Source organism: Ochotona princeps, chromosome 27 (assembly GCF_030435755.1).
Source record: "Ochotona princeps isolate mOchPri1 chromosome 27, mOchPri1.hap1, whole genome shotgun sequence".
Lineage (NCBI taxonomy): Eukaryota > Metazoa > Chordata > Mammalia > Lagomorpha > Ochotonidae > Ochotona > Ochotona princeps.
In genome coordinates this window covers 26,737,464-26,761,323 of record NC_080858.1, presented here as the reverse complement: position 1 = coordinate 26,761,323, position 23,860 = coordinate 26,737,464, and the positions used below count along the sequence as shown (strand labels likewise).

The 23,860-nt window shown below is 47.5% G+C and overlaps 1 protein-coding gene across 1 annotated transcript in view; it reads left to right on the top strand.

The window, feature by feature from the left end:
* The window catches only part of NELL2 (neural EGFL like 2), a 237,230-nt gene that overhangs the window by 133,522 nt on the left and 79,848 nt on the right, over window positions 1-23,860 (top strand). Inside the window, exons 11-13 of the mRNA XM_058656001.1 lie at window positions 450-541; window positions 1,513-1,615; window positions 7,724-7,852. Of these exons, the coding sequence (XP_058511984.1) occupies window positions 450-541; window positions 1,513-1,615; window positions 7,724-7,852 (324 nt within the window). The remainder of the gene's footprint in view (window positions 1-449; window positions 542-1,512; window positions 1,616-7,723; window positions 7,853-23,860) is intronic.

Genomic DNA, 23,860 nt, shown 5'->3' with positions numbered 1-23,860 from the left:
GTCCTCACTGGGGTACCCTGAAGTGTGCACGGATGGGGAGGCTGACGTGGATCTCCCAGTGTCCTCAGTGGGGGTACCCTGAAGTGTGCACGGATGGGGAGGCTGACGTGGATCTCCCAGTGTCCTCAGTGGGGTACCCTGAAGTGTGCACGGATGGGGAGGCTGACGCGGATGTGGCTGTGGCTTCTTTGTGAGTCCCTGACTCAGTGTTGTGCAGCAGCATGTGTCAGAGAAGCCTGCCTCCTGCGGACTCTGCCTTCCGGCCCCTGCTTCGTCAGAGCCTGCCCTTTCTTGCACCAGGGCTTGCTCTTCTGTGACACTGACAGGTGTCTCCATGGGCCTCCCGTGGACTCCGTGACTGAAATACCTGAAAAGGTGCACACGTGACCTGCACCTCTGAGTGGTTTTTTCCTCACAAAATAATCTTTCTATATTTTTTTGTTCCAAAGCAATATGTCAGTTTCAAGGACGAACCTACTTTGAAGGAGAAAGAAGTACGGGCTACTCCTCTTCTGGAGTGTGCGTCCTGTATGAGTGCCAGGTAAGTGGTTGCCTGGGTGCCCACGTGCTGCCCGTGTGTGGAGGTGCTAACTGTGAATACAGTGCACATGCAAGGGAAGCTGTCTAACTTTCTTCACATGTGGAAGTTGATGATGTGAACTTACTCTCCCAGTGCATACAGTGCTCTGCTGTGGAATTCTCGTTCTCTGAGGTGTCTGCTGCTTGTCCTGTTTTACTGCTGTGGGTAAAAAAGAGGGAAAGTTAGAAGCTTCATGCCCCAGGACTTCCTCAGCTCTCTGCTAGGCTGTGGGTTTAGCCCTCTCCGTCCTCCCATTCTCTGCAGATCCTCTCCCACATTCTAGAACAAAACCATCGCTGTCTTAAGATTTTAGTTATTTGAAAGAAAAAAAATAGAGAGAAGAATTGAGAAACAGCAAGATCCTCTGTGCATAGGTTCTGTCCCCAAACGGGCACAGTGGCTGTGGCTGGGCCAGGCAGGAGCCGAGAGCTTCTTCTAGAGCTCTGGTATGTACAGCAGGAGCACCTACACTTGGGCGAGCTTACAGTGTGTTTCCCTGGCCATCAGCAGGAAGCCGGATTGGAAGTGCAGTGGCCGTGCTGTGATCCAGTGCCTGTGTGGGATGCTGGTGATGCAGATGGTGCCTGGGTCATAGTGCCAGCCCTATTCATGATAAAATGTTGGCATGAATACATACAAAGCTCTGTTTTGCAGTTCCTTTGCAGAGTAAGCTTGTGCTCTTTGCAGATATGCTGGGAGCTGACGGACTGCTCAGGCTTGCTTGGGGGCAGCCCATGAAAGCCCTGCTGTGGTTCTGCGCCTGAACCTGGGCACTGCTGTCCCTCTCCATGGAGATCTCATTCCCTGTCAGGAGGGAGCCCTGGGCCTGTGCATTGCTTCCCAGGATAGCCGTCTGGGACATGGGTTCTAGGAGCTTCGTGATGAAGTCCTGCTCATGAAATCTGAGGCATTTCCTTCCTTCTGTGTGACAGGACCAGACCATGAAGCTGGTCGAGAGTTCAGGCTGCCCAGCTTTAGACTGCCCCGAGTCTCAGCAGATCACCTTGTCTCGCAGCTGCTGCAAAGTCTGTAAAGGTAAGACCTTTGGTGAGGTGAGACTTTATGGGCATGCCTTTACACTGGGCCAGCACACAGACACGTCTGAATAAGTGACTTGCACAGGCCAGTGACACCGCCGGAAACCCTGCTGAAGTCTGAATACAGCAGGTCGTTGTGAGGTTATTGACTGGACTGAACCGGTGCCTCTGCTAGACCACCCGTGAACCAGAGAGCTGCTCAGGCTGCTCTCTGCTAGACTGTCGCCTGTGCTGTTAGGGCTGCTGGGGAGTTACCCCGCAGGGGGTAAGTGGTTGAGTTGTTGACAGCTAAGACTGCTTGCCAGCAAGTGTCTGGTTTGGTTTTGTTTCTTAGTTTTTCCTCTTCCCTAGTGTGACTGACCCAGTGTCCTCTCCACTGGGCTTGTTGAGCAGGATTTTCATCTGCATAGAGGATGTCCTCAGTCCTTAGATCCTGCTCCCAGAGGCAGCTCGGCCTGGGGGTCCTGGGCAGCCAGCTGTGAGTGACAGCAGTGGCCATGTGTGCCTTAGGGGCCCACCTGAGTCACTGGATCAAGTCCAGGCCCTGGTGATGCCCCTTGCTGTGATACCTGGGAAAGTGGCCAGCACTCCATGGCTTCCCACAGCCACTCTTCTTCCACTCTCTCTCAGTCTTGTGTGTGGGTGTGCTGGGGGGGACTCAGAGCAGGCTAGGCTGTTCCTCCACCCTGTGGGGTACATTCAGCTGTGAGTTGGGCAGAGCATTGGGCCTTGTGCTGGAAGTGCTGGGACTGCCCTCCCCCTTCTGCTTTTGGGACTCTAGCTCATGGCCTGACCCCAAGGACAGGAATCAGCTCTCCAGTGTTGGCTCAGGGCTTTACATATGGCTCTTGAACTAGCACAGCATCATTTCCATCATATGCCATGATGGTCTAGGGGATGGCAGGAGGAAAGCTGAAAGGCTCAGATCACCCCCAGTGCCAGAAGACTGGTGGCACAGAGGTTAGTATTGGCTGGTCAAGATGAGATTGAATAAAAAAGGAGATGGAGTCTTTTCAGGTGTAAACATATACCTTTACCACACCCTTTTTTTTTCATAAGATCCCTAATACATATAGAAAAAGTTTATAAGTGGAAAAACCTACCTACAAAAATTGTATGAAACATAAATTATTAACTGTTTTAAAATGAATGGTTTTACATTACACAGTTAAAAAATATGATGGCAAAATATACCATGGCCTACACTCCTTTCCATCTGAGATTCTACCAGTACCCTGAAGTGGGATCTTGCTATCATCGTTAAAAAACAAAGGGAAAAAAAAGGAATCCTTGATCAATTCCTACTTGGCAGCCAGGACTGAGATCTGATTAAGTGACATGCAAGCAGAAATAGACAGCTTGTCCCTTAGTGAAATGTTTGCCTCCATTTTTTTTTTTTTTTGAAATGAAGATTTACAGAGAGAGGGAGAGACAGAAAGATCTTCCATCCACTGCTTCACTCCCAAAATGGCCACAATGGCCAGAGCTGAGCTAAGTAAAGCTGGGAGATAGGAGTTACTTCTAGGTCTTCCACAATGGTCCAGGGTCCCAAGGTTTTCGGCCGTGTTCTGCTTCTTTCCCAGGCCACAAGCAGGGAGCTGGATAAGCAGTGGAGGTGCTGAATAAACAAACAAGTTCTCCCAGCCTCCTCTGATTGTGAGCTTGAAAGGAAAAAACTCTTTTGGCTTAAATGTTAAATCAGTTCCTACACATGTGCAGTGACCAATCCACGTGTACATTGGCCTCCAGTTTCCAGGCCAGTCTGCTCAGTGTTGGAGCTGCTGTGTTGCTGCCTGATAGAGGACACTGTTGGAGTAGGTTGCTAAATATGGTGTGTGGGCAGAACATAGACAGGGAGTGCCAACCTTGCCCTCAGAGACTGAACTCCTGGTCAGAAACCACGCTGTGCGCCAGATGAGGCTCCTAATTGCTAGTCTCTAAGTCACATCAAACCACAACTGCTTCTCAGGGCCCTGAGACCAGCGGGCTTCTGCAGTGCTGTGAGCGTGCAGCCCAGAAGGCATGCTCTGCTTTCTCACTGGCCTTACCAGAAATCCATTGCTCTAGCACGTTCCTTTTGTGTTCACCTCTATAGAGGGAGTACACTTTGGGAGATGCTAGGATGATTCGTTCTCCTGCAACAGCTAAATAAGTTAATGTTCTTTCATATGCAAATAACAGAACTCAGGGCTCAGATGGCTAGTCTGAAAATTGGAATCTGTGAGCCCCAACGACTGGAGGGACAGTCAGCAGCCTGGCGGAGCTCTTGAAGCCCGCCTGTGCCCGGTGCTTCTCAGCCGTCTGCTGCGTGTGTTCCCTGACGTTCTTAAACCCCAGTTGGTATGGCACTGAGCTAAGTGAAGCACAGCTCTGGGTCCTCATGCACTGACTAAAGGCCTTGGAGTTGACTGGGATTCACTACCTTGACCTGGGCCCTGTTCTCTGCCTGAGTAATCACTGTGTGCAGGCCTGTGTGTTGACTGCTGTGGCTTTCTCCTGGATCAGGCTGAGCCTGTCTTCCTGGGAGAACTGGTTGGCAGTAGGGGTGAGTGGGTTACCCAGAGTGTAGCTAAGTTATTTATTTCTCCAGAGGAACAAGGTATATATGGGAAAAATCCATTCAACATTAACCACAAGATTATTTTATTCCTTTTCCTGATCATTGTGTTACTACTTTTACTGACCATCTTTTATATACACATTTCGCTACTTTTCCAGTTATACTATAGATATTTACATTTTCTTTGAAAGTCTACCCCTAGGCAAGCGTGGATCTCTATGCAAATTTGTAAGGCTTACCAATGGCACAGAAACTTGGTAACCTTGAGGTACAGAAGAGGAGAGAAAACAAAGGTGTGGTTATATTAACTAATTAGTTTATCCAACAGTCTATTACAAATGGTAACTTTTATGAGTTTTACCATAGTTGGTGTTAATTTGATAGTAATATTCTTTTACTTATTAAAATGCTATAATGGTATACTTTTGCAGATATGATCTTATTCAAACCTCACATTTTCAAAGGTAAATATTGGTCTGATTTGACAGGTACATACGACTGAAGGCTTAGAATGTTCCCTTACAAAGCTAGTAGATTCGCACTGCCAGGGATTGGCTGAGGTCACACACACTGCATGTAAGCTCAGCTCTGCCAGCTCTCCAAGTCCAGCCCGACAGCCAGAGTGTGGATAGTACTGTGCTGTCAACTCTTACTCTGGAGGGTGAGAAGCAGCCCTCATGAATGGAGCCTGGGTTCTCCACTCCTCAGCAGCCTCTTGCCCTTGCTGCCTTCTGCCTCGGCAGCAGATTGGACTGGCTTTGGCACACCTGGCTGGCCTGCCTCTGCTGCCAGCGTCCCCTGTGGAGCTTCCACCTGGCCCAGCCCCTATTGTTGGAGGCCATCTGAGAAATGGACCCCACTCTCTCTTCTGTCTCCTTAACTCTGCCTTTGAAATAAATGAATTCATTCTAAAAAACTCACTAGAAGCATTTAACTGATTTGTTGAAAGAACAAATTAAATGTCTAACATCACCTAAAATAAATTAAAATTTGGTTGAACTGTTTAGTTTTCAAGTCAATGTTAGTAAAAATTAAAAAAAAAAAAAAAAAAAGACCTGATAGAAAGTAAAGCTTTTGGGCCCGGCGCAATAGCATAGTGGTTAAGGTTCTCGCCTTGAACACGCCCAGGATTCCATATGGCATATGGGTGCCGGTTCTAGTTCCGTCAGCCCTGCTTCCCATTTGGCTCCCTGCCTGTGGCCTGGGAATGCAGTCAAGGACGCCCCAAGACTTTGGGACCCTACACCCACATGGAAGATCAGGAGGAGACTCCTGGCTTTGGAATGGCTCAGCTTGGACCATTGAGACCGCCTGGGGAGTGAAACATCAGAGGGAAGATCTTCCTCTCTGTCTCTCCTCTCTCATATCTGCCTTTCCAAATAAATTAATAAATCTTAAAAAAAAAGTGAAGCTTTTGGCTGAAGCAGTGAAGGGGGTCGTGGCATGAGCTGAGAGTCTGGGGCTTCTCGAGGCACACTGCCTCTGGGTGCAGGGAGCGAGGTTTTTGAGAGGGAAGCGCTCTCAGTGGTGCAGTGTCATGGCCCTGGCTGTTGGGAAGCACAGGAGACTGGAAAACATCTGAAAAGCGGAAGAGGAGAAGATTCTGAAGGGAAAAGCTCAAAGTCAAGGTTTACAAACGCAAAGCCAAGAAACGGAAAAATGCTGCTGAAATCTGTTGTTGGACACAGCTCTCTGAATGTGGCTCAGACCCAAAGGAGAAAAGTACACAGATTTACAGGCACTGGGGACTCTGTCTCTCCCTCTCTGTGTACTTTAAGTAGTAGGCTATTGTTTAAACGTAAATTTGTTTTCACTTGGAATAAATACCAAGTGGTGTTTCTAAGCTTCTTAGCTTTGGGTGGAAGGACCCTGACCAGTTAGGCAGTGGAGGTGGCAGTAGTTCCCCCAACACTAGCCAGTGTGCTGCAAGTGTGGTGCAGAGCTGAAGTCCCTAGGAAGTGTTTGTAACTTTCCCTGTTCTTAAGAATTGCACTTCCAAATGGATATCCTTTACCGTGGGAATTTAGATTGAAGAGTCTAATATTTTTTTAAAAAAATATTATTCACTTTTATTAGAAAGATTTACAGAGAGGAGAAACAGAGAGAAAGATCTTCCATCTGCTGGTTCACTCCCCAAGCCACCAAAAAGGACAGAGCTTAGCCGATCTGGAGCCCGGAGCTTCTTCTTGTCTCCCACATGGGCACAGGGTCCCAAGGCTTTGGGCCGTCCTTAACTGCTTTCCCAGGCCACAAACAGGGAGCTGGATGGGAAGTGGAGCAGCTGGGATGTGAACTGGCGCCCGCATGGGATCCTGGTGCTTGCAAGAGGAAGATTTAGCTACTTGATACATCACGCCAGGCCCAGATATGAGGAGTCATATTGGACAAGTTACAAATCTTCAAAACACTAACTCAGTTTTTCCGGCTTCTTGCACCTATTTTTGTATGTATTACTCATTTTATTTTTTCATCCTCTTAGTACCATCACTGCATTTTTTGCACTGTTATGTAAGGCTGTTTAAGGTCTGTCTGATAATACTTAACTACATTTCATGTCTGCCTTTAACAATGAGTGTGTTCAACTTAGGTGACAGTTAAGCCAGTCCTTACAGACTGCTAGCCAGTTAGAGTGGACACTTAAAATGGACCCGTTAAAGCGCTGTCTTGTGTGGCAGTGTGGATGAGTCCTGCACGCACCCCTCAGGCAGGTGCAGAAACAGCAGTCCCGTCGGTAGCAGAAAGTCAGGTGGGCACATCAGGCTCCAGGCAGTTTAAAACTGGTTGAATTTTCATGCGATGTGATCTCCGTGTTGGAGCTGTCCATTTGAGTGTCTTCATGATCTTTGGGCAGGAGAGAGATCCTAAGACGTTACACAGGATCGGTGTCCTGCTTTGTCAGATGTACCGTTTTGTCTCCTCTCAGGGGGACTCTGGGAGCTTCGAAATCTCTAATTCATAGCAATTGCTGTTTTCTTTTGCATGAACACCATACCTTACGAATTTCCCAAGAAAATTAGATTAAAGTGATGTGGTTTTCACTTTTTAGAGGTGCTGAGCTGCCTGATTCCTTCCTTAACCGTGTGGGCGTGTGGCTGGCCTGGCCTCATCTCTGGCTGTGTCTGCCTTTAACTCTCCCCAGTTACCTGCTGTGTTGTAAATCCGCTTTTGGACTCCAAGAAACACTGTCTTTGTTCAAATACGTGGGGGAGGGGAGCATAATTACAATATTCAGGAGGAGGTAGTGTTTTCACAGCCAGGAGACAAAGCTGACATGGGACTAGTGTAAGTGGAGGTAACTGATGGGCCTCTTGGTCCCCCAGCACGTGAGCCTCCTATAAATCCTGAAAACAGAGCTTGCAGACTTATTTCAGAGTAGCATCAAAATTCAATGAACCATTTTAATAATCTTTTTTGTTAATATGAAGAGGACAGTGTTTCTGCATGTCCCATAGATACAGCTTCAGGAAACAGCACCACCTGCTCACTAAGCCAGCAGGGTTTGTCTGGTCCCTAACGCCTCTCGGTGCGTGTCTGCATCTCTTGCAGGTTATGACTTCTGTTCTGAGCGACACAACTGCATGGAGAACTCCGTCTGCAGGAATCTGAATGACCGGGCCGTGTGCAGCTGCCGAGATGGCTTCCGGGCTCTGCGTGAGGACAACGCCTACTGTGAAGGTAGCCCGTGCCGAACGTGTAGTGCAGCTGGAAGAGCCACCAGGCTTCCTGCTTGCACAGTGGTGTGATTTCCCAGGTTGTCAAGTTGATAGGCCCATTAAAAGCAGTGAATTTAATTTGAAGCATATTAATCACCTAAAAATAATTATCTTTCAAATTACAGTTTTCCAGCTATCTGCTGTATGTCAGACTATTAGGTTAATATGGCTGCTTTCTTGAATTAGAACAATACTTCCACTGTGAAATTGCCTACTTTTTTCATAATTAGATATTCAGATAGCTCATGCAATAACATGCTCACTGTGGCTTGCAGTTAGAAGTGTAGTGAGATTTTTCCGGACAGTGTTGTGTAACAAAGGCAATCAGTTAACAGGAAGATAAAGCGCCTGCTGCTGTTTTTGTTTGCTCCTCTGAGTGGTGTCAGTGTTGCTGCTGTGCTCTGTGACATTTGGCAAACAGCTCCAGAGGAGTGAGTCATGACGGGGTATCCAAGGAGCTCATGTCTCATGCCAACAGTCCGGATGTGTGTGTGCCCAGGGCTTTCCCCTATGTCCTAGCTCTGACTGTTCTTGGGGACCCGGGCATGTGGGGGGTCCTCAGGAATTGTTGGCCATAGCATAGCTTCCAGGCCTTCCGGTTGACTGTGTGACTGGCTGCTGAGTCCTGCACAGGAGGGGCCCGGCTTGGTGACATCTGGCATTGAGAGATAGGGAGGGTTCCACCCATGGCCTCTCCAGATGCCCAGAGTGCGTGCCATCTGTCCTTGCACACAGGGTGGCTCTGTTCAGAGATCCACTTGGGTAAGGGTCCAGTGACTAGGAGGAGCCCTTTGAAAAGTAGTTTGTTTATTTGAAAGGAAAAGTCACAGAGAGAGAGAGAGAGAGAGAGAGAGAGAGAAAGAGAGACCGACCTTCTGTCTGTTGCCTTACTCCCCACATGCCCACAACAGCCACGGCTGAGTCAGGCTGAAGCCAGGAACCAGGAAATCCAGGAAAGTCTCTCCTGTGGTCTGCTGCCTCTTGGGTGCATTAGCAGGTATCTGGGTGGAAAATAGGGGAGACCCAATCCCAGGCGCTCTCATTTGGGATGTGGGCATTTCGTGTGGCTGCTTAAGTTGCTGTGCCACAATGCCTGCCTTCAGAAAAGTGCTTTTCCAGGAGCTGAAAGAGGCCAGCAGGCAGGGGGTTGTCAGAACAGGATAGTGATGCCTAGAAGCTGAAAATGAGGAGCAGGTGTAGGAGGTCCCAGTGAGGATCAGGGCTGTAAACTTAACAACGGGAGCTGACGGAAGGTCTCCAGGGAAGAGCTGTCATGGTCACATGTGTGCTTTATTTAGACCCTACAGCCTCAGGAGGACTAGGGCCAGCGACCCAGTGGACAGAGCCAACAGTGGTTATCCCTAGAGATGCGCTAGGATGTGAGGGCGTATACAGAGCATTTGTGAGGTGGAACCAGCTCATTGTAGTGGTTGCTGGGGATAAGTGAAGAAGAGAGATTTGGAGCTTGATTCCCAGGTTTCTGGCCTAGGCAGCAAGCAGATATTGGTGTAGAAATAAGGCTTAAAGAGGAAAACTGGGTCTGAGAGCTGTGGGGCAGCTCGGTTGATTCACAGGTTGACCAGATTGAGATGTGGTGCTCAGAGAAGTTAGAAGGGCAGCTGGGGGTTGAGGAGCTGGGACATTTATAGGAGAGGTGATAAGTGGGGACAGCAAAGCCTGGGTCAGTAGAGGAGAGAAGTGATGGCAGTGCAGGCCTTTGGGAGGTTCCAGAAGAAAGGAAGGTGGTGCCTCTATCTTCTGTCTGCCGAGGTTGCAGCAGAGATCTTAGAAGAGCTCCAAGCTCCTGGCTCTGGGCCTGCCAGGTCTAAGAGTAGTACTGGCCTCTGTGTGGCCTGGTGAGTGACTCTTACAACATGCTACATTCAGAGCCAGCCTCTTCCTCATTCATGGACGACTGCCTGCTCTCATGGGGCCAGCTCCTCATGACTTCACCGGATCTGATTCACCCCCCCGGAAGCCCACCTCCAAGCACCACTAACAGGACTTCCAGTACAGTTAACTGGCTTTACGTCTTCATTCTCTCCAAAAGAAACAGATGCCCAAGCCCTTGGGGAAATCAGTTCCTTGTGATGAGCTGGGTCTTGGCTCTTTCCCTCTTTGCCCAACGTTTCCCCTTTCCCTCCTGTTTCTCCCCACTTGCTCTCTGAGTGGCTCACCACTTCACAGATAGCTCATTTGATGACGGACCCCAGCCATTGCTGTTCCCTGTGTGTTAACTATGAAGTGTGGAGGTAATCTGGGGCGGCTCCTTTAAGAGCAGGATGAGTGATGGCTTTATGGAGCTGTTCCAAGAAATATGAGGGGAGATGCCATGTGAGCTGTGTTCTGTGATAGCAAGCCCAGCACACAGATCCCTGCTGGAGCTAATGGGCAGCCTGCTAACGGAGCTGGGTAAATAACCCAGAGAACTGAGCCCTGTGGGATTAATTAGGGAATTCTAGCAGACACTGTAGCTCTCCAAACTGCAGCTAATGATGCACTTACTGTGGTGTGTTATGCACAGCTTCTTAAATAAAACACGAAAACATGTCCAAGGATCCTGCAGTTGTCAGGATCTTGGGAGAAACAGAAGCAGTGAGACATGGGGACCTGAGAAGTTTCTGGTGAGATGTTGGGTCCAGGATCTGCCCTCTGCAATTTAGAGAGAAGGGTGTGGAGGAGACCACATCCTGAAGTGGAGCAGGCTCTCTGCACAGCCTGTGGGCTCCAGTTAAGTCTCCGGCTGATGGGGAGGGACCTGCCCACCTTGAGGGACACAATTTACTTGATCTACAGATGGGATAACTGAGTGTCTGGTCCCTGTGGGGCCCTGTCAAGCCCAAACACCTAAGTAACCTGCAAGGAGGGTTGGCAGGGGATAGTGAGAAACAAAAGCACGTCATCATGGCAAGTGGAAAACGTGGTATTTCTAAACAGTGGACTGTCTTCTGTTGTTGGCAGTGAGATGGGTGGAACTGGAAGACACCCTGTTGAGATAAGGCAGAAAGATGGGGTTAGTAACTGAGCCATCACACGGGGCCCAGGGCAAACACTGAGAGTCTACACCCGTTTTGTGGTGCGGAAGGAACTGAGAATTATGGTCGATGGTTTGCCTTGGTTGCTTCCTTTCTGCTTGAGTCCTTAGTGGGGTAAGAATGATGCACTGCAGGCAGTGGTGCTTCCGCCCCTCAACAACGAAATGCAGAATTTGGGCAGTGCCTTGAGAAGAGTGGGTACCAGAAGCCATCTTTCACTTCGTCTCAGATGTATGAAGTTGGGAGCTGCATGTTAACAAGATCTCCAAGTGCTTCCTTTTTAAACACTCCGCAACTTAAAGAGTGCTGGTGTGAAGCATGGAGTCTGCTAATTCATCATCTAAATGTCATGGTGGCTATCCAGTGCCCACAGCCAGAGGCCGAAGCTGAGAGGAAGTGCAGTGACCACAGTCTGGGATGACTTTGGTGAGGCTGCGTTCTGGCTTTTCTGACATTTCTTAGAGCAGATTCACACTGCAGTGGCACCGCCTGACGACCTGGATAGAACGTGCATTGTTTAATGCAGACTTGATTCTGCTTAGGGTCAGGGCTGGTGCTCTCAGTGTGCGCACAGACTTCCCAGGTGATGTCTATGCACCTTTAAGTTTAAAAGGGACTATTCTAGGCTAGTTCTGTATTGATGTCCTTATAAAGATGAACTTTGAAAAACCATTATTTCTGAGAGTTTAGTTACTATGCTTCTGCCTTGAGAGATGAATTATTCAATCCCTGGCCATTCATCTGGCTTACCAGAACAGCTTTAGTGTAAATCAGTTTCTCAACATGGCCCAGTGGATATTTTGATAATGTTGGTGATGTTGTGATGTAGGAAGCAGCGTCTATGTTCTGTTGTCACCAGGTGCATGTGCACCTGTGCTTGCCCACGCTCTTGACAAGCCAAGCAATCTTGACCTGGCCTCATCTCCCCTTGGTGGGAAGCCTGCATTTCTGTTGAGTCTCTGGTGTGTGATCCCAGCCCCAAGACTGCCATATGATTCACTGGAGGGCTTTGGTTTTCTGCCAGTGATGAAGAGAAGTTTGTGGCGAGTGTGGAACAGCGGGAGGTCCATGTGCCATGATGGGAGATGAGTGTGATAGGTGGTGGGGCCGAGATAAGGCCACTGTTGGGTCTTGGGCCCAGAGAGCAGAATGAAGTGAAGTAGACAAGCACTTTTCTCCATGGCTGAACCTCCTTGTGTCTGCATGGGAAGGTGGAAGGTGCTCTGTGGTGCCTGAGCAGTTGTGTAGCTTTGGGGCTAGCCATGCTTTCAAGGGACAAAACAGAGACTAGGAATAAACAGTGGCTATAGTTGTGGCTTGGAGAACTTAGACAGGGCCCTGCGGATGCCTAGGCCAGTATTGCAGACAGTGGTAATGACAGGGTGGGTATTTCTGAACCCATGGCAAAACAGTGACAGCTCCAGCTGGGTCAAACAGGCTGAGAGTGGACCTCATTCAGCAGCAGTCAGGGAAGGTGGCGGCATGCTGGTGACGTGGGCCTCTGGTGTCAGGGAGGGTGGCTGCATGCTGGTGATATGGGCTGGGCTTCTGGTACCCACTTTTAATGTGCTGCCAAATTCTGTATGTTTTTGTTGGAGGAGGGAGAAGCACCACTGCCTGCAGAGATTAAACAAATATTTATTGTTGTAATTTTATTAGGGGGTAGGTTGATAATGACAAATCAATTGGAACAGATGATTTTCCTTTTATTTTCTTTCTAAGTTTAATTTTAATTAGTCTTTTATAGATTCAGAATAGTCAGTAGGCACAATTCTTGGGGCGCTGACACTGTCTGTCCCCATCCTGCTCCCTTCTCCCACGCTCCTTGCCTTACCCTTTGCCCCTTTGCCCCTTTGCCCCTTTGCCCCTTTACCCTGTTTTTTTTCTTTTAGTTTTTGAGGTGAAGTGTTTAAGTTTACATTAATACTTTATAATTAATGCTTAACCAAATATCTCACTGTGATGTGGATTCACATTCTCTAATGGCTACTGATGCTAAGTTTTTGTGTGTTTTTGTGTGTTTTGGGGGCATTTGTGTTTATTCTTTTAAAAGTTGCCTGTCAAAGTCCTTTGTCCATGTTACAATTGGGTTGGCTGTTTTTTCTTGTTGAGTTTTTAGTTGCTGATGTTTACCTGGTATTAATCCTGTGTTGGATAGTAACTCGCAAATATTCTCCTGTTCTGTTGGATAGCTCTTCACTCTGTTAATTCTTTCCTTTGCTTCTGATTTTGAGGGACTCCCATTTGTTTTTGCTTTTGACACATGTACACCCATTTTCCCCAGCACTGTTTTTGGAAGAGTGTCCTTATTCCCTGTGTAGTCTGAGCCCCTTTAGTTGGCTGTAGGTCTGTGGTTCTGTTTCTGTTTCACTGGTCTGTTTATGCTCTTGGTTGCAGTTCCAATTGCTGCAGCTTCCTAGTGTGCTTTGAAGTTAGGTATTGTGATGTCCCCAGTTTGGTTTTTCAGAATTGCCTTGATTATTCAGGGTCTTTTATGGTTACATGTGAATTTTAGGATCCTATAATGATGTAAAGAATGTCATTGGTGTTTTATATGGATTGAATTTATCTGTCAATTGCTTAAGGTGGTATAGACCTGTGATATTTAATGATATTGATACTTCCAGTCCTGATCCTTGGTGATTTCTTTCATTAGTGTTTGATGATTTTCATTATAGATATCTTTCACATCTTTGGTTAGATTCATTTCTAAATATTTGATTTTTTTTTACCTATTGTCAATAGGATTTCTTTTTAGATTCTCTGTTAATTTGTCGTTAGCATATAAAACATTAATGTTTATTTTTATTTCATAACCTGCAACCTTACTGAATTGATTTATCGAGTTCAACGTATTTTTGATGGAGTGTTTACAGTGTTCAGTTATCAGCATCATGAAAACAGTGATAATTTGACTTTCTGTTTCCCAGTTCTGGTTCCCTTTCTTTCTTTGTCCCCCTAATTGCTCTTGCTAAAACTTCCAGTACTCTGTTGAATAAGAGTAGAGAATTGCATAGGCTCGTCTTTTGGATACGAGGGGAAATGCTTTCAGCTTTTCCCCATTCATTAGGTGCTGGCTCTTGGTTTGTCATACATAATTTGATATTATTATGCATGTATATAAGTGTAAGGCCTATTCCTTGTGTACCCAGTTTGTGGAGGGTTTTCATTGAAGGGGAGCTGAATCTTACCCATCTCTGCCTCCATCTCCATGACCATATGGTTTTTGCTCTTCATTCTGCGTTGTGATTGATGATGTTTATTTGATGTGTGAACGTTGAATCTCCCTTGCATTTCTAGGGTAAATCCCAGTTGGTCATGATGTATAATCTTTGGTGATGTCGTTTTGGGTTTGGTTTGATTTTTTTTTTTTTTAGAGTCTTTGCAGCTGTCTTGATTAAACAGATGTAGGCCTGCACTTTTCTTTTGATGTGTCTTTGGTTTTGGTATCAAAGTGATGCTGGTCTCATGAACAGAGTTTGGCAGAGTTCTGTCCTGTTCAATATTTTGGAATAGTATGAAAAGTGTTTGGTGCCGGAGTCCAGCTCCAGCTGAGTTTGGAACTCGAGAAGGGTGCGTGGATGAGGCGTAAAGAAAATAGACGGACCACTAGGATTCCAAGATCATTGTGGACAATGCAAGAAAGCTGTCCGTTTTATTTATACAGAACCAGTCAAACTCTGGTTCAGACTTTTTACATCATGATCAAGTGGGTGTTTCTAAGGGTAATTCTGCCATTTGTTTCACTTTAAAGCAGGATGTCATCCATCCTGGTGCCTATCAATCAGTAACACATTCCTACTACAATCCTCATTCTATAGCTAGGAGCCCGGAAAGGTAGAATTCAGGTAGGTTCTTTCCTCGGTTCACCAGGCAGATTGCAGTGGCACTGGGGAATTTAGGATGAATTGTGACAGTCCTGGTGTTGCAGGGGGTCTCCTAGGGTGGGAGCTGAATTGTTTTGTTTAATTTTATATTTGATGATGTTTACATAGTTGATTAGAGTGGGAAGTGTTGAGGATTAGGGGAAAGTGGGTAAGTTCATCATTTTCAAATTTTCCTTTTTCTTCTTCCTATATCTGGGGAGAGAGGAGGAGATAAGAGGGAGAAGCCACACCTAGCCTCCAAACCTCCCCAGTACTCAGGGATGGGGAACAGCCACCTGATGGCATCCCAGGATCCCCTAAGTGGAGCATGTTCTTGAGGGTTCTGCTGAAGAGCTTTCAATACTTCTGAAATGCTGTAGATCTCACAGATCCAAGGATGAAGAAATCCTTCCAAGGTCCATTGGCTGACACAGTCCACTTAGTTTCCATTTGCCCAGATATTTTCTGTCAACACTTGACGGGGATAGTTGACCAATTTGTTCTGCCCTCCTTCCTCTGTTATGGTACCAGATGTTCTCTGTAGGCCCCAGTGGACTGTCATATCCCCCATGTGCCTTTGGGTATGCTGTATGCTGTCCGTTGCTTCATCTGTGCCACTGAGGAGGTTCAGTTCTGACACAGCCCCATGGTCAGACCACAGATCCTGCAATTCTCCCCATGGTTGGAGTTCTGACTCCACCGGTTCAGTTGGGGAGATCCACAAAGAAAATTTGTCTGGAGTGATCCCAGATGTGACTCGCCAGTATAAGGTCAAGCTCAGTCATCTACCTCAACCTATACACACACTGATAGTTGAAATTCCTGGTCAGTTCTGTCTTCAGCCCTCTGTTACATAAATCAGTGGACATTGCGGCCCAGCCTGACCCTGCCCACCACATACTCGGCTCTCAGGTACATCAACAGGAACTATAGCCTAGACAGAGTGATCCCCAATAAGCTAAGGCCTTCCCCTGGCCTTGGTTCCTGTATTTGCTGATAGGTGCAGCAGAATGATCCGGCCTGTCCCACATCCCATTCAATTCTCATACACGTCAGTGGGCATTGAAGTCTAGCTCAATCCAATCAACCCTACTATGTAGCCCACACTCATGCCTGCAAGTATCACCGCCTGCCTAGCCAGGCCTGCCCCGAGACCTGGTTCTCATACTTGCCAGTGAGAGTTGCAGCCCATCAGAGAGGTATTACAGTTTCCCTACTGGACCCACTGTGGGAGCTGAATTATCTATGGGCCGCTTCTGGCATTAGCCCTTGGAGCTAGGGTGGGGCCCTCTGGTTCTCGCGGAGTGCGTGAGTGTTGGTGTGTGGCTAATGCCCCAGAACCCACGCAGTTGCAGGTGCCGAGCACCTGACCTTTGTTGTACATGCTGTCCTGATTCTGACAGCAGTGACCGGAGATGTGCAGAGTGACCTTTTGGTGCCAGATGTGGTGCTTTGCAGGAGCAGGCGAGGAGGAGAAGCACATGCAGCTTTCTTGCTTCTGGGCCTGCAGTGGTCACGCCCAGCGCTCGTGAGGGGATGACCAGAGTGCCTTCTCAGCTAGGCCTTCCTCGACCAGGCCGGGGGGGGATGACTTCACCAGGGTCCCGTCTTGTCCCCTCTTCTTCCGAGCAGTGTGTGTTGTTTTCTCACTTCTTTGCTAAAACCTTCTATCATTCAGACCCTGGAAACATGATCCCTCTGTTCTCAGCCTTCTTGGATCCCCAAATCTATCTTTTTTTTCTAATGGTTCTGGTTGGATATTTCATGTTTATGTAAGTGCCTGTCTATAAGCAACTTTCTAAAATATATGTCAGAAGAAAGTTGAAGGTTTAAGATTCACGTGAATACAAATTGTGTATGTGGAGCAAATGCAGATCTTTCTGACACATGGGAGTAGTTCTAATATGGAATAAACATTGCTTTCTTGTTGACTGCCTGTTGCAAGCTGTGCGCATCAGTCAGCTTCCTGTCTATTTAATGGAGACGGTTTGTCTGTTGAGCTGAACAGGACTGACTATATTAAAATGCATTCCTGATATGTCAGTCTTGGGTAAAATGTCACTAAATGTGTGTTTTTCACCTGTGCTTATTACTGCCATTATATCGATCAACTCAGGGACTATGATTTCATTTTGGGGAACAAGATATCTTGCCACTATTGGATTCAGAGTTTGAGCTGACAGTATGCTTGGGTGATGTCTAAAAAAGGCCAGTTCTGTGATGGTTAGTAGCTTCAGTTACTGTGTTGCCATGGACCATCTCCAAAACTAAGCTACTTTATGTCAACTTCTTTTGCTAATATGAGCAATATTGGATATTTAATCTATTCTTACTTTGTAAGTATTCACAAGTCTTTACGTGTAACCATGGGGATTCGCGTTATTTTTTTGTAAATGAATACCAGGTTCAAACGCCTTATAATTACCCATGTGTGCAGTTGTTTATTAATATTAGAGCGTCTAGGAACTAAGCAATTCATTTTGAACAAACAGGCTTCAGGCTTTTTTTGTGAAGCACTGGAAATTTTTTCATTAAAGAAATAGAAATTATCTTACAAAAATAACCAGCCCCCGAAGGAACACATCTGAAGTGATACATAAAGTGCCAAATGAGTAGCAATTTTTTTTTTTTTAAAAAAAAACATTGATGGAAAAAGTGCAGTATTAAGTTCAAGGTCAGGTCTACAAAGATTAGATTATAAGTTTCAATTGTATCTTCTTCTAAGAAATCCAAGTCATGTGTCCTAGTTATACTTGTTTAAAAGTGCAGAAATGAATTAATAGTTGCTTGCTTGAAATGGGACACAACTGTTAGTGTTTCTTTTACAGTTCTCTTCCTATTTTATCTACTTATGAGCTTTCAAAAAGAGGAGCCAACTCCAGTATTAATAAGATTAGCATGTACATCAAGGGCATCTGTAAAAAGCTTGGAGATAAGAGATGGAAGCCCGTGTATCATTTATGGCAAGAAACAGGTCAGGACTGCACAAATCAAATAGACCTGCGTGGATTCAGTGGTCCCTGGGTGACAGTGGTGTCTGTGTGGAGGCATGTGATGCTCTGAAGCAGAATGAAGGGACGTGCTCACAGCAACAGATGATGGGCTAATAGCATTCCAAGTACAGGCAGGGATAATATTTTAGGAGACAGCCACGGCTGTGGGTTGTGGGACACAGGTACCAGTTGAGTGCATGGGGCAGAAGCACTGAGATGGAGCTGTGTGGTGGAGAAGGCCCTGCCCTGACTGGGCTCGGGACTTGCTTGGTTAGCAAATGGATGCTGTCTAATAATGTGAAGTGTTGGTGAGAAAGTAAAGCTGTGTTGCCTCTGAGTTGTCTCCAGCTCTTGGGACCTTATAAAGGTAGGTCTCTGGGATTCTGAGAATATATACCAGAGTATCCATTTTTACTTTAAATTTAGCTTTGGCTCCATTGTAAATGCCTTCCCACTGATTTTTCTTTAATATGGAACTTGCACCCTCAGTGGAGTTTTTGAATTATTCCAGCCCTTTCATAGGACTGTGACAGTGACCACATGGGCTGATGGTGAGTATGGAGTCTTCATGAGGTAGTACTTCACAGTCACTACTACTCACTGCTGAAATTGTCAGATGCAGCAGTTTCATCAGATTTGTGCACCAACAACAGTTGACGGTGCTGAGGTGCCACGTCTCCCACGAAGCACTGATGAGATGCTGATGATGGGTTTGTCTGATGGCTCTGGAATGGTTGGCGATTTGGCTATCACTATGACTCAGATTCTTGTTTTCTGGAAAAAATGCATAAATAGTTGTTAAATTAGTGTTTAATATTTAAAAATACTTGTCTGTCTTCTAGGCAAGAATGCTAATGAACATTAGGAGTTTTCAGCTGCAGTGCAGAAGGCAGCCATCAAATGAGCCTGCCTGGACTTCAGTTTGCAGCAAGCTGGATCCAGCCAGGACAGCTACTCACCAGCCAACAAGAGGCAGAGATGAAAGTGCCAGGCAGGGCGGGAGAGAGGTTTCCCCAGGAACTGGGACTTGCTATTCAGCTCCAATTGAGATGGGTGGAGAAGGGCAAGCAGACAGCGGGAGACATGACCTGGCAGTGTTGATGGGCTGCACTGCAGAGGCAGAATAGTGGGCAGTCCTGAGGGATTCTGCCTCATCTTTGCCACCTCCTGACTGGCAGGAGATATTTGGAGGAACTCTCAGTCCCGCAGAAGTTGTCCCTCGGCCAGGCAGTTGCTGTGCGTGTGTCAGGTGTCTGACAGAGCTAGCAGCTGTATTTGTGCCACGCTGACCCAGCCTGTGCCCAGCTCCGCAGCTTCTTGTGCCCCCGTCAGTGTCCTCACATTTCCGTGGCGATGCTGACGTGCCTTCAGGACCCCTGACTTCGGCGAGTCAGAGGATGGCTGCTTTTACCAGCAGAACAGAAACAGCCCCCTCCTCGCGTCCTGTGGCACGAGCCCCTGGGCCTCAGCCCCCCTCTCAGTGTTATCTTTGGCTTCCAGGGAGGGAGCGCCTGCTCCAGGAGTCTGAGTCTGTCTGAAGAGGGAGCCTGCTCCAGCTGAAAGTCCAACTCGACTTTCAGGTGCTGTTTGCTTCTTCTCGTCAGCATTTGTGTTTATCTTAAATGCTTATTTTGTTTGAGAGAGAGATTGCCCATCTCCTGGTTCTTTGCAGATGCCCACAGAATCGAGGACTAGGCTAAGCTGATGCCGGCACTGGGGACTCAGTCCTAGTCGGCTACATGGATGGCAGGCGTCCAGTCAGTTGAGCCGTCACCTACTGCTTTTCAGGGAGCACATTATTACCGAGAAACGAGTTGGAATCCAGTTACTCTGATAGGTGATGTGGGGCATCCCAAATGCCTACCCCCACGGCAGCATTGGAACCAGCTTGGTTTCGCTTTAATCCTACACCCCTTACTGTTCCCTGTTCTAGCCTCCCTTCCTGTACTGTCACTCACTTCCCTAAAGTTGCAGTCTGTTCTCACTGTTTGCATTTCTTTATCCCAGGCCCTCTGGTCACTCCAGCCTAGATGTTTCTTCTGGTATCTACTCCAGACTGCTTTCCACCTGTATATTGAGAAGTCAGGCATTCCCAGTTTGTATCTGGCCTGCCTTCTGTGTAGCAATTAATTCTATTGATCCCTGCTGCTTTAGAGGTTTGCTTACCTTATCTTGATGATAGTACACTGCATTGATCAAGGCTTTGAGTTGCAAACAGAGGAATCCACTCTGACAGTTTACGCAGAACAGAACACAGTGGACGTAGGAAGAGTGGAGAACAGGTTTGCTTAATAATCCCGCGACGCCTTCACCTCAGCAGTGCAGATCACACCACAGGTTCATCACCAGGCAGGCTAAGGAGGGTGCTGAGTGGCTAAGCCCCAGTGCCCTGGTGCTGAGAGCCGCCTCCCCGTCTGCTAGATCGTCAAACCCTACTCAACCATGATGTTCCCTTGTGAGTTGAATTTTCGCATCAGTGCCCTGATTGGTACAACTGGGTCATAGGTCTGCATGTTGACATCTCGGGACACTGAAAGCTGCAAATGTGACCTTGACCTTGGGACTGCCCCATGTGGAAGATGTGCCCAAGAGCTGTAGCTAAGCATTGCCAACACCCCATTATCTGGCAACCTTCTGGGGTTTCCTAATGCTGCTCAGCATTCTCGCCCAGGCGCTTTCCTTAACTGGTCATTAACCATTCAAGTCCCTGGGAACCCACACTGTTGTGTGGCACCGTGCCTGGGATACCTTCCTCCAGGTCTTGATCCCTGCCGAGTGAGCTCTGGGGATCACTGTATGTGGAGGGTCACACATTCACGTGTGTGTACACACATGCCCTCAGCAGTGAGTGTGGGCACAGCCTGTGTGTGGAAGACTGTCCATGGTAGTGACCACTGAGCTCATCTGTGGCAGCAGTAGTGGGTGAATTGGTTAGTGGGAATTGGGTGTACTTTGCCGTATGACCTTTTCTGTGTCTCAGCTTTCACTGCAGGAGCACACACAGCATGTACAGAAGGGGTCTCACAACTCCAGAGGATTCCTTGTGGCCGTGCAGGCAGGAGGGACGCTGTGACAGTGCAGGATGTCTGTGCAGAGGAGTCCTGCTTGGCTCTCGCAGTCCTGCCGGGGCTTTGTAACTCCTCTGTCCCTGGAGCTGCCTGGGGCTCACCCATGGAGACGTGCTCTCTTCTGCCCGTCTCCCCATAGCAGGACTGCCCCAGGCCTGCCTGCACATGTCAGTGAGCCTGCTTTGCTTTTTGAGGTGGCACTGTCCTCGTGCAGCCCCTGTTGCATTTCTTCACTTACTTGTTTACAGGCCCAGAGTTCTCTGAGCTCCCTGTGCTGCCTGGCTGTGCAGTGTCCTGCACGTAAGGGATTCAGGCTCACACAGGTCAGCCCCACACTTCACTGCTTCACTTCCCTCATCTCTCCCAATGAGGTGTTTTAGGATCCATTCTCAACCCTGTCTCAACGTTTTCCTGTAGCTTCTCTATCTGTATTTTCCTTTTGAAACTTGGGAGCCTCTGGTCTGGCGCAATAGCTCCATTAGCTAATCCTCCCCCTTCAAGCACTGGGATCCCATATGGGCATTGGTTCTTGTCCCAGTTGCTCCACTTCCCATCAGGCTCCCTGCTTGTGGCCTGTGAAAACAGTAGAGGATAGCCCAAAGCCTTGGGACCCTGCATTCATTTGGGAAACCCAGAAGAGACTGCTGGCTCCTGGCTTCAGGTCAGTTTAGCTCTTAAGGAGTGAATCAGCAGGTGGAATATGTTTCTCTGTGTCTCTCCTTCTCTCTACAAATCTGCCTTTCCAATAAAAATAAATAATTCTTTAAACTTGGGAGCCCCAAAGTTAAAAATTTCTATTTGAAGTAGCAAAAAGCTGGGCCTGACATGGTAGCCAAGTAGCTAAAATCCTTGCCTTGCACATGCTGGGATCCCATATGGGTGCCGGTTCTAATCCCAGTGACCCTACTTCCCATCCAGCTCCCTGCCTGTGGCCTGGAAGGGCAGTCGAGGACAGCCTTGGGACCCTGCACCCGTGTGGGAGACCTGGCTCCTGGCTTCAGATTGGCTCAGCTCCAGCCATTGAGGTCACTTGGGAAGTGAATCAGTGGACGGAAGATCTTTGTCTCTGTCTCTCCTCCTCTGTATATCTGACTTTCTTTAAAAAAAAAAAAAGTCTTTAAAAAAAAAGCAGCAAAAAGCTGATAGAATGCCAGAGCTTTCACTTTCCTTGAAGAATGTACTATCTAATTTACAGTAAATCGGGTTTTTAAAACCAATGGAGCAAATATTTGAACATTATTTTGAAATGTCAAAAACAGTATTTTTAAGTTCCATATTTCAACCACATTCAAATGGGCCTGGTTTTTAGTACATAAAAATTTTGGCATAGCAGGTTGAACCACCGCTTGGACAACCCGCGTCCCAGTTGAAGTGCTGACTCAGAGTCTGGCTGCTCTGTTTCTGACCCAACTCCTTGCCAACGTTCCTGGGAAGTTGGTGCAGATCGCTTGAGTCCTTGGGCCTGCCACCCGCACAGAGCACAGGAGTCCTGGCTCCTGACTCGGGCCTGGCCCAGACCTGACTTTGCAGGCATTTGGAGGAAGAGCCTGTGATGAAAGATCTCTCCCTGTCTCAAATACATAAATAAGTAGATTTTTAAAAAATGACAAAACCAATAATGCCCTGACTTTGAATCAGTGGATGATTGTTCTTGATTCCTTCCAATGTGAGCTTATTTGTAGATGGAATCTGAATTTGGTTTTTTACTAATTTTTTTTTCACTAAGTGACCTGCTTATATTTGCAAATTTTTGGCTTTAAAGGTACTGTTATCTTGCTAAATGTTAGCGTCAGATCTCTTTCCAGAATGGCTTTTCCCAGCACTCGATCTTTTCCTTGCATGGAGTTGAGGATGGGTTTCTGTGCCAGCCTGGCCTTGCCAGCATCTGACAGTCCCAGGGCAGGCTTGTGGGCTTGGTGCATGTGGCAGGTCCCATGCTTTCTGGTGTGCGGAGCCCTCACAGCCCAGCTGTGCAACCCCACCGTTTTATTGGCTGGACAGGAAAGCATTAGTGTTTATTAGCATGGTAATACAGTCTGGTTAAGGGTGAAATGAAGATAAATGTAGCTGCAGAAATCCCATGTGCCTTGCTGGGAATAGCTTGGGTGCTAGCCCGGGCCTGAGGTGTGGTGGAGGAGCTCTGGAGAGGAATGACGCCTCAGGGCTGTGCCTCCTACAGGAGCAGAACTAAGAGCATCCTTGGGTTCGTGACCTGGCTTGTGCTGGGCTGCCCCCGTGGGCTGACCTGCCCCTCCTCACCCCTGTGAAGCTCTCCAGTTTCTGCAGGTGCAGCTCCCAAAGGCCCAGAGATGGATCCCTGAGACTCCCCTCATTTGTGCTTGGCTTTGATTGTGCTTCGGTTTCTTCATTTGGGGATGACTGATGGGAGAGAGGATTTCTGAGGTTCCTCTCACGTCTAGAATCTGGCCTCAGCTTCAAATAGGATAAAAGGGAATTTATAAATTTTTGAATCCTTGCTTTTAACATAGACCAGCTTGAATTATCCTCAGGGCAAGAAGTTATTTGAATGTGGGATTCAGACTTCACTCTGCTTTTAAAGCTTGGTAGACCAAGACTTGTATTCCTTAGAAAATCCAAGGAATCAGAAACCACCATTGCACATGTCAGGTTCACTTTGTTGGCTGGTAGTGACTGGAAAGTTACCCTTCATTGATGGACTTGGAGTCCGGAGAGACTGCCTGTCAGATCTGTGAGACACGCACATCTGGAAGAAGGCAGCACCTCTGTGGCACAGGGCTGATGTTTGCTGTTCCTGCCGAGCCCCTGGCACAGGTACTGTATCCTGTCAAGATGAGCTTCATGTCACCATCACTGTGCATGGGGACCCTGTCCCCTGTCTTCTTAAAGGAAAGGCCATGAAAAGAGCACAGCTCATTCGGCAGGCACTAAGCCAGGGCCAGGCCTTGTTCAGTCTACTAACCCTCGAGAGCCTTCCTGGCCAGTGGAAACGGAGGAGGTGTGCAGGTGCCTGAACGAGAAGGGGACAT